Here is a 12,500-nt window from a genome sequence, read left to right as displayed (position 1 = left end):
AGTTCGACAAGAAATGTGCGAATTCAACACAAAGATCTAACTCTCGAGACCATTGTTTTTACAAAGTCAAAAATTCACTCTCCTAGACGAGGTTGATTCCATCGTTTCGGAAATATAAGCTGCTTTGTTTTTCATCACAATCACAATTTTTTTTTTCATTTTTCGACAAATTTGAGTGGACAGCAATCAAATGTTCAGTTTTATGACGAGTTCGATTTCTGCCAAGTGAAAAGGACTATTGTCATGCACTATATTCTCGTTGGTTGCCCCTGAAACATTTGATTGACGTTCACCCAAAAGTTTAGTTTCGAAAAATGAAAAGAAGTCGTCGAAGGGCGCATGTGACTGGTAACCGCTGTAAAGACCCGTAGTGTTGACACGGCCGAAGCTGAACTCACGACCTCTATAGCGCGCTTTCGTCCGCTGATTATCCAACTGAGGACCACATAGCGGCGCCATTCGGGAGGTTAAAGGGAACGAAGGCGACGGCAACGAGAACGTCATCTCCAAATATAAATTCGAGTTATTGTAATCACTTCGTGACTATTTCAACCTTTTTAATAGGACAAGGGTGTGGCAATTCCGTAATAGTGACAGTGGTCGGAACGGCACTTAATTTAGGGAAGAAAATGAAAATTTATCCTCCAGTGCTGACGTCCTTCATAAAACCTCAAATTTGGCTATTTCACGTTGTTGTGTTGCAGGCAACGGCAAAGAAATAGGCAAAAGTGAAAAATGCATATGCAGGGCGTGCAAAGCTATTGTTTTTGTCCACTAAATATGCAAATTTGTGACGTGCGACGGCTACGGTGACGAAAACGTCACTTCAAAATCTAACTTTGAGCTATCTTATGTATTGCACAGCTATTCCATCGTGTTTACGTTGTACAATATGAGCAAATATCCCATAACTGAATTGGTGAAGACGGATTTGAAGTAAAGAAAAAGAATGAAAGAGTTACTATTAGAGAGCGGACGGCGACCGGAAGTGATTTTGCAAAGAAATTGACGTCACAGACGTCAAGTCACAAACCTCAAAGCTGGTTATTTGGCGTCTGTGGTTAAAAAACAAAAACGTGAGAACGTAACTTCATTTTAGGTGCAATAACTCTTTTTTTTTTTTTTCGGTTGATTTTTGTTGTTTTCCTGCTAATGCTGGACAATCAACTTTCTAATTCCTATTATTTATGAAAGAAACTCTTCTTTGTCAGTTTTACCGACTGATGAACAACAGCGCTGCAGATGCCAAGACTCGTCTTGCCAAAAAACCTAGAGTAATGCACCAGTCAATGAAAACCCCACTCATCCCCCCCCCCCCTCCCCCGGCCGGGGAATAGCGGGGCATTTGCGGGGAATTTTCCGTTATTTGACGAGCGAAAGGGGTATCGGGGACTTTGACCTCTTTTGCACGTCATCCAAGAACAGCGGGGGAGTGGACCGGGGTATTTTCCACCGAGGTGGATTGGGTCAAGAATCGCTAGTCCGGCAAGATGGCGGCTTTTGGAAAGAGTCCGACTTCAGTCGTTTTATCTTAATCACCTTATATCTTTGGCTGAGTATGCCATCCGTCTGAATCCGTCTGTACTTTAAGTCTCTTTTGAAAAATATTTGTTTTTTCTCTGTGGACTTAAATTTTAATGCGCTGGCTAAGACAATGTTTCCAGAAAGACATTTAATGACCGTCAAATTTAATTTCTTTTTTGGAACACGTGATTTGTCATTTGCTTTCCTTTACAGAAATGTACCAAATGGATTGGACAAATCTGCTAACACTGACAGATCTGAACTTTGCTTTACATTAACTGGATTGACGCGACATGCTTAACGCAAACAAGTCAAGTCACAGACGCCGGTCTCGACCCAGTTTCACCTCGGCTATTTGGCGTCCGTGTTGACAAAAAACGTTGTGTGCCCACAGACGGATTTTTCGCGCGTTACTAAGGAATAGCCCATTAACGAGTTGCTGCATGCCTCAGTTTCAAAGCGAGTCCTGGTGCACAACCATTCAAATGGAAATTAGTTGCGCATTCTTGTGCAAATCAAACTCATTTCCGTTACAATAGTTGAGCACCAAGACTCACTTCGAAACCGAGACAAACAGCAACTCGGAAACGAACTGACTTCCGGTTTGAGAAAAAGCTAAATTTCCGGCGGTCTTTAAATTGAATCGATTTTTTTTAAATGGCACGTTTCACCCCCAAATACAGAATATAGCTAAGTATTGATTTTTTCAAATCATCTTTTTTGAAAATGTTATGGGTATTTCAGTATCGTTTATCTCTTTAAAAAGAACATTTTTCAAAATAAAAAGTAAACCATGCTTGGCTGGATGCAAAAACGAATACAAATTATCAAACCATTGATTAATACCAGGAGCCCATCAATACCCAAATTGTGAAGCATGTAGACAAATTTAGAGTTTTCTTTCATTGGTCACGTGACCATGGGCGTGGCATAATGACGTCATATTTAGGGTCATTGGTTTACAATAGTTGGAAACTGACCAAAATAATGCCAAATTCTCTAAAATTACTTAACCATTACATCCTTAGCAACGCACCCCAAAATACGTCAGTAGGGCCATTAAATTTAGTCATATCAAGTTGTTCTTTTGACGAGAACGGGAATGAAGGTCTCCCAGGGGTTTTGGGGTGGAAGAGAACATGCTAATCTGAACCGGGGGACCGGGGACAGGGTTCAAAAATCTGAGAACAAGTTTGAAAGCAATTTCAGGAACAAGGGAACACAAGCAAATTTTTAAAGGGAGTAAAAGTAGCTTCTCCGGCACACCCTTTCCTAATGCTAATGAGCATGTGGTCGTCCTCAAAGAGTGATTTGTGTGAAAGCCCTCAATAGAATAGATTCCAAACTACATTTCTCAACTTTATTTTTTTCCTTGCGGGTAAGGCGTAAACCATACTTTGTCCTTTACGTTGAATTCCCTTTTCGGCGACAAATATAAGCAGCTGCTTTTTTCTGCGTCTTTTGGGCACTTATTTATATACTATACTGAATTAACTTGCCAAAAGGAAGAAGCTTAATCTATCCTTGTATTGTGAATGAATGAATGGTTTATTAGCTTTATGCATATTTTTATATTTAGATTATTGTATATTAGTTTATTATCTTATGTTTTATATTGTACACGTAATTCAGTCTCACGACTGCGAGTTGTTCTTTTAATAAACGATTTATCTATCTATCTATCTATCTATCTATCTATCTATCTAATCTATGCAAGCGAACAACACACCTTTCGGGATTTAAAATGCTTTCGTGCTGGTCAACGACTTTTGCATGAATTCTGCGATGCTTCAGAGCGCCTCATCAGTTCTTTTCTTCAGTGTATGTGAAGGGTTCAAACTGGTTCTAATTCGTGTGACTGATCGCAGCGACAAAATTCTGCCGCAGCGACAATGATTTCCTTGAAATTAACCGTGTCACACAAGGCGATTTGTTGCGGCGACTCGCGACGTGTCGCAGCGACTTATCGCCTAGTATGTCCCGGCCTTTATAGAATGAAATTTATCCTCAAGTTAGTTCATATTCTTTATGAAACTTTATAAACGTTTTGAGTGACAAACGTTGCTTCGTTTAAATGTTAAAAATGGTCAAACATAAAAATTAATTAGCAAAGGAAAACAAAAGAAAAACATAGAAAATTGAGAACTTTTTTTTTTTCATTATTATAGAGAACCAGTTCAGGGACTTCATAAAAAAGGGCACGTTTATTACCAGAGCGAACATAGCTCTGGTCGAAGAAAGAAAGCGATTAGTCATCCCGAGAGACAAGTTGATGCATACTCGCGATGCGCAGGGCCAGCGTGAAGAGATCGTAATTTAACAAGACGCTCTTTAAGCGTTTACTCGAAATACCATGTTGCGCAGAAGGGTTAGAAGCAAACTAGAAGGATAGGCTCTTTGCATGACCGTGTCACGTGACCTTGTCGATCCCAAAAAAAAAAAAAAAATGGTCGTGGTTCAAAATAGATGCCAGAGATGAAAAGAGCGTGATGAAATTAGTAAGAATGTCAATTTTGAGGCCACTGACATTTAGGTGACAAATTTCACAGTGAATTTAATGCTTGAAAAATTAACTGAGATTTATCCGGAAAACAGCTGCCGGATGGCAAGCTTTGCCGACATCCAGCACAGAATTCTTTTACATTTTTCTAACTTTCCAACCGCTCTAAAATCATGGACTTAAACGTCAGTGGCCTCAAAATTGACACCCTCACTAATTTTATCTCCCTTTTTCCATTTCTGGCATCCATTTTGTACCACGACCACTTTTTATGATTGACAAAGTCACGTGACACGGTCATGCAAAGGTATTACCTATTTTCCGCAAACATTCCACCGGGATAAACCGTTCCATTTTGAATTCTCTCCGGAGTTACCGAAAATTCCATTAAAATGGTAAGCGCTCCTGGAGGTGGTTCTCTTTGACCGGTCGGTCTGGTCCGACCAAAACGTGCCGTTCCATTTACAAAAACTCTCGTTTCAAGTCTCACTTCACTGTGAAGTAACCGAAATTTCGGCCGAAACGTAAATGGAACGCTTCGGTCCCGTTGGAAATTGACTTTTGATGAAAAATGTCGTTCCATTTTTCCTTTGTTAGTTGCACTGGTCTCCGACCTGATGGTCAGTCAATGGAAAGCACCCAACAAGTGTCTTTGGCTCGTTGTCACCCAAGACACATTTCCATCACAAAAGTTCACCTTCTTCAGTTATGGGTTTTGCTTGCTTCCGTTGTTTTCCAAGACCTGAGCTCGTCAAACTTTTCCATTGAGAGCCCAATTAATCTTGAAATAACTTATATCGCGAGTCTCGAAATATATCCAAGTCTGCATTTCTATTTTCCCTCAAATACTGTTTTACTCCAACACAGATCTGGTAAAGAGGTTTTGCACGGCAGCCATGTTGCATGGCAGGAACAATAGGTTCTTTTTCCTTTGGGAACATCCTTCTCGTTGATTTCATAAACGAATTTGCCCATCCGAAAGCAAAGTATTAAGTTCCACGTCACATATTGTGAATAATAGATTTTCCTCAGTTACCACGTCACAAGCTAGGAAATCATCGTTCTTTCTGCCTTCCTGGCTTCGTAGCTCAGTTGCTAGTTGGTTAGAGCGTCGCACCGGTATCGCGAGGTCACGAGTTCAAACCCTGTTGAAGTCTTAAATTTTTCAGGGTTCTCTACGCAGCTGCTAAAATTGCTTCCATAACTGCGAAGATCATAGCTTTACTTGATTTCATATCCGCAGTTCAGTATATGATTCATTTCATATATCATTTCGTTATCTGGCGCCTCGTAGCAACGGAATTAGCCTCAGCTTGGCTGTGACTAAAAGTGGGACGGGGACGTGGGGACTCGGGGACTCGGGGACTCGGGGACGTGTGAACTCGGGGATGTGGGGACGCATTTTTGCCATTTGTTTAACTTTTCATCATATTTCACAAAATCTTCGTCTGTTGATCGTAACTGCGTTGTAGCCCGGTTTAAGTTCCTCGTTTGTATGATGTGAAACAGAGGTCTAGTAAATATATATAGTATAGTTTATTACTCGTCTTCATAAAAAGGTGACTTTCATTATACTAGGTAAAACGAAGGGACAATTTTTTTTTTGCAGTAAGTCCTTATTTGACATAAGCAACATGAACGAAACGTTGGTATGACCATTTCTCAGATCATTTTACAATTCCCCAAGTATATCGAGGCTTGAACATTTAAAAGTACTTCCACTTTTTGCATCCTAACCTTTTTATTTTAAATTATGCCTTTCACTCGTAGTTGTCTGTCACGTCACATTTCTTGACTGAAGACGTCATAACGCTTGTTTTTGAGATCGGGGGAACGTTTACCCTAAAAAATTCCGACAAAGTTTTGCTTGAAACTGCTTAAAACTACCATTAACGTATAATTATACCTATCAATGTGATATCGTTCATTTTTATTGTGACCTCTATGTGATTTGACCTTTTTTTTTCTTTTAATTTTGATTTACCGTTGCCATGAAGCCATATGGGCATATGATTAAAAGGCAGAGTGATAAAGCCTCGAAAGGAGTACTACAGCAAGGTATCTTGATATAAGATGACTTTTCCATCCTCGTTTCCGATAAAATATTTCAATTGTTTTTAAGCCGTTAAAAATCACGTGACACATTTCAGATGAAAGAGGGAGTAGAAAGCAAAGTATGCAGATTTCAAGTTAACGTCGATTGGATAAATGTTTCCTCGTAAAACAAAAATATGCCAACTTATTCGCTTGGTCAAGCCTTAACACACAGAAGCGTTATTTAGCTTCTGGCCCGGGGACGGTACTTTAGGAATTTCTGGGTGGGGGATGTGCCGCTAGGACCTTGGAACCCTTAGCCTAAACCAGAGCTGGTTCTGGTGAATTTTGCTACCCCGTACCAGAGTAAACTCCCCAAACCCTCCCTATCCTAGAGTAACTGTTTTTCAGAAACTACTGAGGTCACTAGCACAGTCTAGCCAAAGCAAAACCTATACCACAATCGTTTCTCTCTCAAAAAATGATTTATTTATACTTGAAGGCGGTAGTTTCTAAAGAAACTGTGGTGCTGTGTCGGTGGAGAAGTAGTATACAAAAATTTGGTTTTATCAACTTTCCTTAGTCTCGATAAAATCTTCAACCAACTGGTCATTTCCGTGAAAAATTATATCCAGTTCTAGAAACAAACGCTCTGATTTATGTATCCTATCCTAGAGTAAACTGCTTGAAAACTATACCCTTCACAGCGGCACATACCCATATAGCTCATATATGGCAGTACCCCCTTCCCCCTCCTGGGAAGGTTCTGGCCCTCTGATGACGAACATTTTCGACAACATCAACGGTGACCCGAATCAAAGGTAACAAATTGAACAAGCGCCAGGAAAGATGTAGCCTGCGAACAGCAGACGCATTTCCAGTCGTCGCTTCTCTGCTATTTTTCGGAGGCAGAGAAGCGACGACCGGAAATGCGTCTGCTGTTCGCAGGCTAGGAAAGATGCAGTCACAATGCCGCCAACAAGGACATTGGCACGGTATTTAAAGTTCAGTTACAGAGAAGGAGTCATAAGGCACAAGTTTCTGAGCAACAACAACAACAAACGCTGCAACGTGAAATTTTAGCTGCAGTGTCAGCAATGGGCCATTAGGTCTTCTGCTTTGTTTCACATTCGAGCTCTGTGACGGGTGCGAGAATGACTTTTCGAGAATCCAATTTTTGAATTTCGCTATGTATTTAGCGGGTACTTGAAAAGCATACAGATGATATTTTTGCAAAATAACATAAGCAATTCAACTTTCTTGGCGATGTTGTCCCATTTCTGAACTATACTTCGAAAATGTGTCGCCGCGTCCCCACATCCCCGAGTTCACACGTCCCCGAGTCCCCGAGTCCCCACGTCCCCACGTCCTCACGTCCCCGAGTCCCCACCTCCCCACGTCCCCACGTCCCCACGTCCCCACGTCCCCGAGTCCCCACGTCCCCACGTCCCCACGTCCCCGTCCCACTTTTGGTCACAGCCCCTCAGCTTAGCACTTGGTGACCAAGCCTACAAATCGTAGGCCAGGCTGCATCAGATCGAAAAATGCTGGCAAAGGAGAAGTGTTGTACGTTCTTTGTATCAAGTAATCCTTTGTGTTTTACATGTAAAAGTGGTCTCATTTCCCTTCTCTCTCTTGCAAAGGTGCGGTTTGCCTGTCTTGTGGAAATACGTTGGATCAAAATGAGCAGCCAATAATAGCCTTGCGTGGAAAATGGCACCCAGCTTGTTTCAAGTATGCTGAAAAGTTCACTCGCTTCGCGGAATTTTTTTGTTGATAATTGGATTAAGAACTCATTTGCCGTTTTGTAACAGTAATGTCTGTTCTGTCATAGGTGTTCAGAATGTAAACGAGTTCTGTCAGCTGTTTACTTTGCTCGCGACAACGTACTGTTCTGCAGAAAGGACTACTTCATGAAATTTCGATCGACTTGTCACGCTTGTGAACGTATCATAACCGGCCCAGTAATGGTCTGTATCATTAATAGGTTGTTCCGTCGTTATTTTGTAAATGTATTACATGACCGCCTAGAATACGACTTGTGGATATTTTTGGCAAATTTTATATTTAAGGCATCAATATTGTCTACGTATATATGAAATAATTTTAAATTATTTCCGTTCGTGCCCAACCTCAGACATCAACCTTCTTTTAATTTAGCCTTTGCAAACTTTCCAAAATTTGAGTCCAGCCGCCGATGTCACTCGCGGTTTTTTGTTACAGTGTTTTGTACTTTTTGTTGTTATGGAAAGTGACCCCGACGGAGCCCTTTTCAGCAAAACGGTAGTTTTAGATATTTGATTAATAATTTTTGGTCGTGCACGTGTGTTGTTTACATTTCGGATCTCTTTTGAAAGTTGTTTAATATAGGATTTACTGTTGAAGGACTTCCTCGATTTGTTGCCTTTTTTGATAGGTAAATGTACACACGTCATTGTTCTGTAAAAATAGGATTTACGTCGTGAACATTTCTGTTCGATCATCAATATTTACAAATTAAATGATGTAAAAGCGTTTTTTCGTATATTAACGCCCTGTATTGTCAATTTGTGTGAGCACTCTTCACGCAAGTTGTTTTCTTCGCATCACAGCAGGGTTAAGTAATCTTTGTCTGTGGGATAGGGGATGTATCACTTTCCATCGCCTTGATCAATGTCTACACACACAGGTACAAATTTTTAGGATAGATAGTAGTAAGACAGAACATCAAAGTTTATTTGGAAATTGTGCGTTCAAACCTATATCATGGTCCAACACATCTCAACTGCAATCTACATAGCTTTTGAAATAGTGCCGATAGGATACTGGTCGAAATTCCCACACAGAGACACCAAAATGAATGAGAGTGGGAAGCAGTTACCCTTGGAAAACATTATTCTTTTATGCTGGGTTTTATTGCTAAAATTATTATAAAGTGATAATTTAAGACTTTCCAGTTGATGTCATGTATTTTGCTGGTAGGTCAAGCTTTTTATGAGTGCAATTAAAAGTATTAATTTGAGAAAATGAATATTAATTTGCATTGTAGAAAATAATGCATATTGTTTTTAACTTAAAACTCTTGGGTGGAATTTTTATTTTACTTTCATCATTCAATCTTAATCCAATGAAGCTCAGGCTAAAAATTTCCATTTAATATGGATTTCTTTCTTCTTTAATATTATTGTTCATGTGTGAGCTGAACTGTTATTTAATATGTGTCTAATTAAGCAAGAGAAAGTAACAACATTATTACTATACTTGCTATATCTCTCAGGTAGTGGCCGATCATAAATTTCACACTGAGTGTTTTTCCTGTTGGTACTGTCAACAATTTCTCGGGGAGGAAGACAACTATGCTGTTCTTGAGAGACACAGACTCGTGTGGTGAGTTACACTGTAAGCCTTTCAATCCTGAGCGTGTCGACTTATAGATCATCAAAAAGGGCGCTTCATGGATGAATGGGTTGACAACATTTAGGTCCACTCAAAAACCATGTTCCCTTCAACAATCTCCCTCCAAAGAGTGACGCACTCTTATGGATTTTACTCTGTCTAATGCCATACAATTTTACTCATCAATGGGGACCGCTTCAGGGACGAGTGAGTTAAAGATCATTCAGCTATATGTTCATTATGGTAAATTATTATCAGTGAGGTAATTTGTTGAATGAAGATTGGAGCTACGTAAAGCTAACAAGTTGTGCTCTGAAGGCACAAAATTCATCTTTTAATTGAAGTAACAGAAGTGCACATTTCAATTTTTCTGGTGTACACATGACATGCCAGAAACCACTAGTTATTGTTAACACTAATTTAACTTATGGCACGTAATGCAAAGGGAGTAAAATTTCTGAACAATATTGTGAACTCAGCCTTTTTTTGCTTGGCTGTACATGTAATGTTGATATAAGTGATATTTTTCTTTCTTTCTTGAGGAAAAATTAGTCGATAGGGAAGATATCGTTGATGTCAAATATGGTCATTATTGTGCCAACCAGAGCCTCATTGGCTGTCGAAACAAAAGGTATTTTGTTCCTGTGGTTGGTAAATTTGAATAACAAAACCAATGTTGTAAACAGATATCTTCCCTATTGTATTAATTTTATGGATTAGATGTTTGTTGCTAATTTTGAATAACATCGGATTTTTTAAAGATTATAATTCTCAATTTCATGTTTTTTCTTTTTATAGAATAAACCAATGATGATGCCATAACGATTCTTACTTGCTTAGTAAATTATTTAGAAATTACACAAGCAAAGTCAAAAAAAAAATTTGTTAATGTAGGGCTTTATCAATTACTTTAGTTTAGTGTCAAGTGACAAAATTGTAGAATCTTATTTGCAAGCTCATAATAGTTTCATACCCTCTGGATTTAAGTATATGTGACCTTCAAAGTTAAATGCAGACAACACAATAATATTATAACAATATTGTCCTCTCTCGAAACTTCTGTTATTAATATTTATTCGTCAATTCTCTTCTTTCCCAGGTCTTACTCTCCGTTCTTCAAATCTTGGGTATAATCTTTTTGAATTAAGACAATGAATCAATCAAATTGAATCCAATTTTGATCCGGGTTTATCCCTGTAAACGGGGGTGGCCGGATTTACCCCACTTTGTCAGCAATCTTTCTCTAACTCCCACTCTCCATTTTGCCCTATTTATGGCGTCCTTTTTCTCCAAACCAACGCTCTTGCTCTCCTTCTCCACTTGCATCTTCCACGTCTTCCTTGGTCGTCCTTGCTTCCTCTTGCCCTTCACTTTGAACTCCAACGCTTTTTTCAGAACATGCCCATCATCCCTCCTCAACACATGCCTGTACCATCTCACTCCATTTGCCTTTGCCATCTGAACCACTGTTTCCTTCAATCCCAACACCTCCATCAGGTCCTCTGTCCTCTTTTTCTCCATCATTCAGTAATAAAAGCTACAGAGCTCTGATCTGTATGATAACATTATTGCGTTCGACATTAGGAGAACACAATAATTTCTACTATTTGTTATCCTGGGTGGACTTTATCAAATTTTCCCTATTTTTGTTCATCTGCTCTTTAAGCGCCATCTTGAATTACATCATATGGGCATTAATACATGTATGTCGTATGCGCAAATGTTGATCATGCATGCACCTCATGATTGCTTGTTCCTGTACGATTGCTTCTTTGCCTACCCTTCTCCTTTGCTTTCAAAGCGACTGTCGAATGCACTTCACTAATCCGTGATTATAACTACTAGTTATTATAATTATTATGACTTAAAAGTAGAAAATTACTGGTAGTGGTAATGCATCATAAAATGATAGAGCATTATCTTTATTGCATATTATTGCAGTTTTCTGTGCTTAAAAAAGGATTTGGAACAACCTTGGTGGAGTTCATCACTGCATGCAGTCTATCACTTTCATTTGACAGCTTTCAACTGTGAGAGACACAAGATTGAAGTAGAAGTTGTGAAGAGTGCAAGAGGAGTGCCTTTACAATCTGCTTGTACTCAGAAAGAACCAAATCAAGCAATTATTGTCATTAAAGGGTAACTACATGTAATCTTAAATAATGATGTTCTTATTTGCTCTCACCCTGCTAGCAGAACCTTTCTCTTGCTTGTTCGATTTTGCGTTCTCAAGAAAGGCTCTGCATGAATCGAGTAAGATCTTTATCGAGTATGTGCTGCATGTTGCCAGGATACGGTCTTGAATCCAAGCCTAATATGCCAGATCTCGCCGCCATCTTGGTTTTTCACGGCACAGCGTGCTCAATAATAACCTTCGGTTTTATCACTAAACGGACGCTTGCACTAGGAAAACCAGTTTAACGAGAGAAAACAAGATTGACCAGTCCAGAAGTTCGGGCTGCGGCGGCTTCAAAGAGTTGACGTGATTCAGGCAGAACCGCCTTCTCTCCTCCTCAGTAAAGAAAAGACAAAAGGAGGCCCTGCTCGTAGGGTTATTTGCTCTATGGTCAATTGAAGTTTTCTGCCCTAAAAATGGAAAGATTCATGCATATATTGTAACTTGTTTAATTTATTTTTTACTTGTAGTAGTTTGAACATCAATAGTACTTGTAGTAGTTGGCAGATTAATATGGGTTGAGAGCAGTTGTCAGGCCTAAAAACTATCAGTAGCTTTGCTTATTTTAAGAAAAGGTGGAAAATGCTTTGTCCTTGGTGGAAAGTGGAGACTTGTGACATATCTTTACAACATGACTAGAGTTGATACTATATCATTAATTTAACATTGCTTGGTCATATAATTTGCACAAAGTTGATCAAGTACAAGTCATGTTAAGTAGCTAAGGTAGGGTGATTAAAATGGTGACAGCCGCAGTGCAGGTCCAGAGTTGTAGCAAGGCCACTATGAATCTTGAAATCTTTTTTTCTTTGCTTTGGTTGTACATGTCCCTTTTATTTGTGGGGTCCTTAAGAATGAACCACAGCTGTTTCCTCTGTGGTCCCTCAGTAC

At 39.4% G+C, this 12,500-nt stretch overlaps 1 protein-coding gene across 1 annotated transcript in view; it reads left to right on the top strand.

Moving 5' to 3' along the window:
• Positions 1 to 7,563: 7,563 nt before the first annotated feature.
• LOC137976105 (LIM domain kinase 1-like) overlaps positions 7,564 to 12,500 on the top strand; it is a 16,107-nt gene continuing 11,170 nt past the window's right edge. Inside the window, exons 1-5 of the mRNA XM_068823380.1 lie at positions 7,564 to 7,624; positions 7,702 to 7,792; positions 7,893 to 8,028; positions 9,315 to 9,424; positions 11,375 to 11,572. Of these exons, the coding sequence (XP_068679481.1) occupies positions 7,603 to 7,624; positions 7,702 to 7,792; positions 7,893 to 8,028; positions 9,315 to 9,424; positions 11,375 to 11,572 (557 nt within the window). The 5' untranslated portion in view covers positions 7,564 to 7,602. The remainder of the gene's footprint in view (positions 7,625 to 7,701; positions 7,793 to 7,892; positions 8,029 to 9,314; positions 9,425 to 11,374; positions 11,573 to 12,500) is intronic.

This window comes from Montipora foliosa, chromosome 11 (genome assembly GCF_036669935.1).
Source record: "Montipora foliosa isolate CH-2021 chromosome 11, ASM3666993v2, whole genome shotgun sequence".
Taxonomy (NCBI): domain Eukaryota; kingdom Metazoa; phylum Cnidaria; class Anthozoa; order Scleractinia; family Acroporidae; genus Montipora; species Montipora foliosa.
This window is presented reverse-complemented; position numbering and strand designations above follow the sequence as displayed.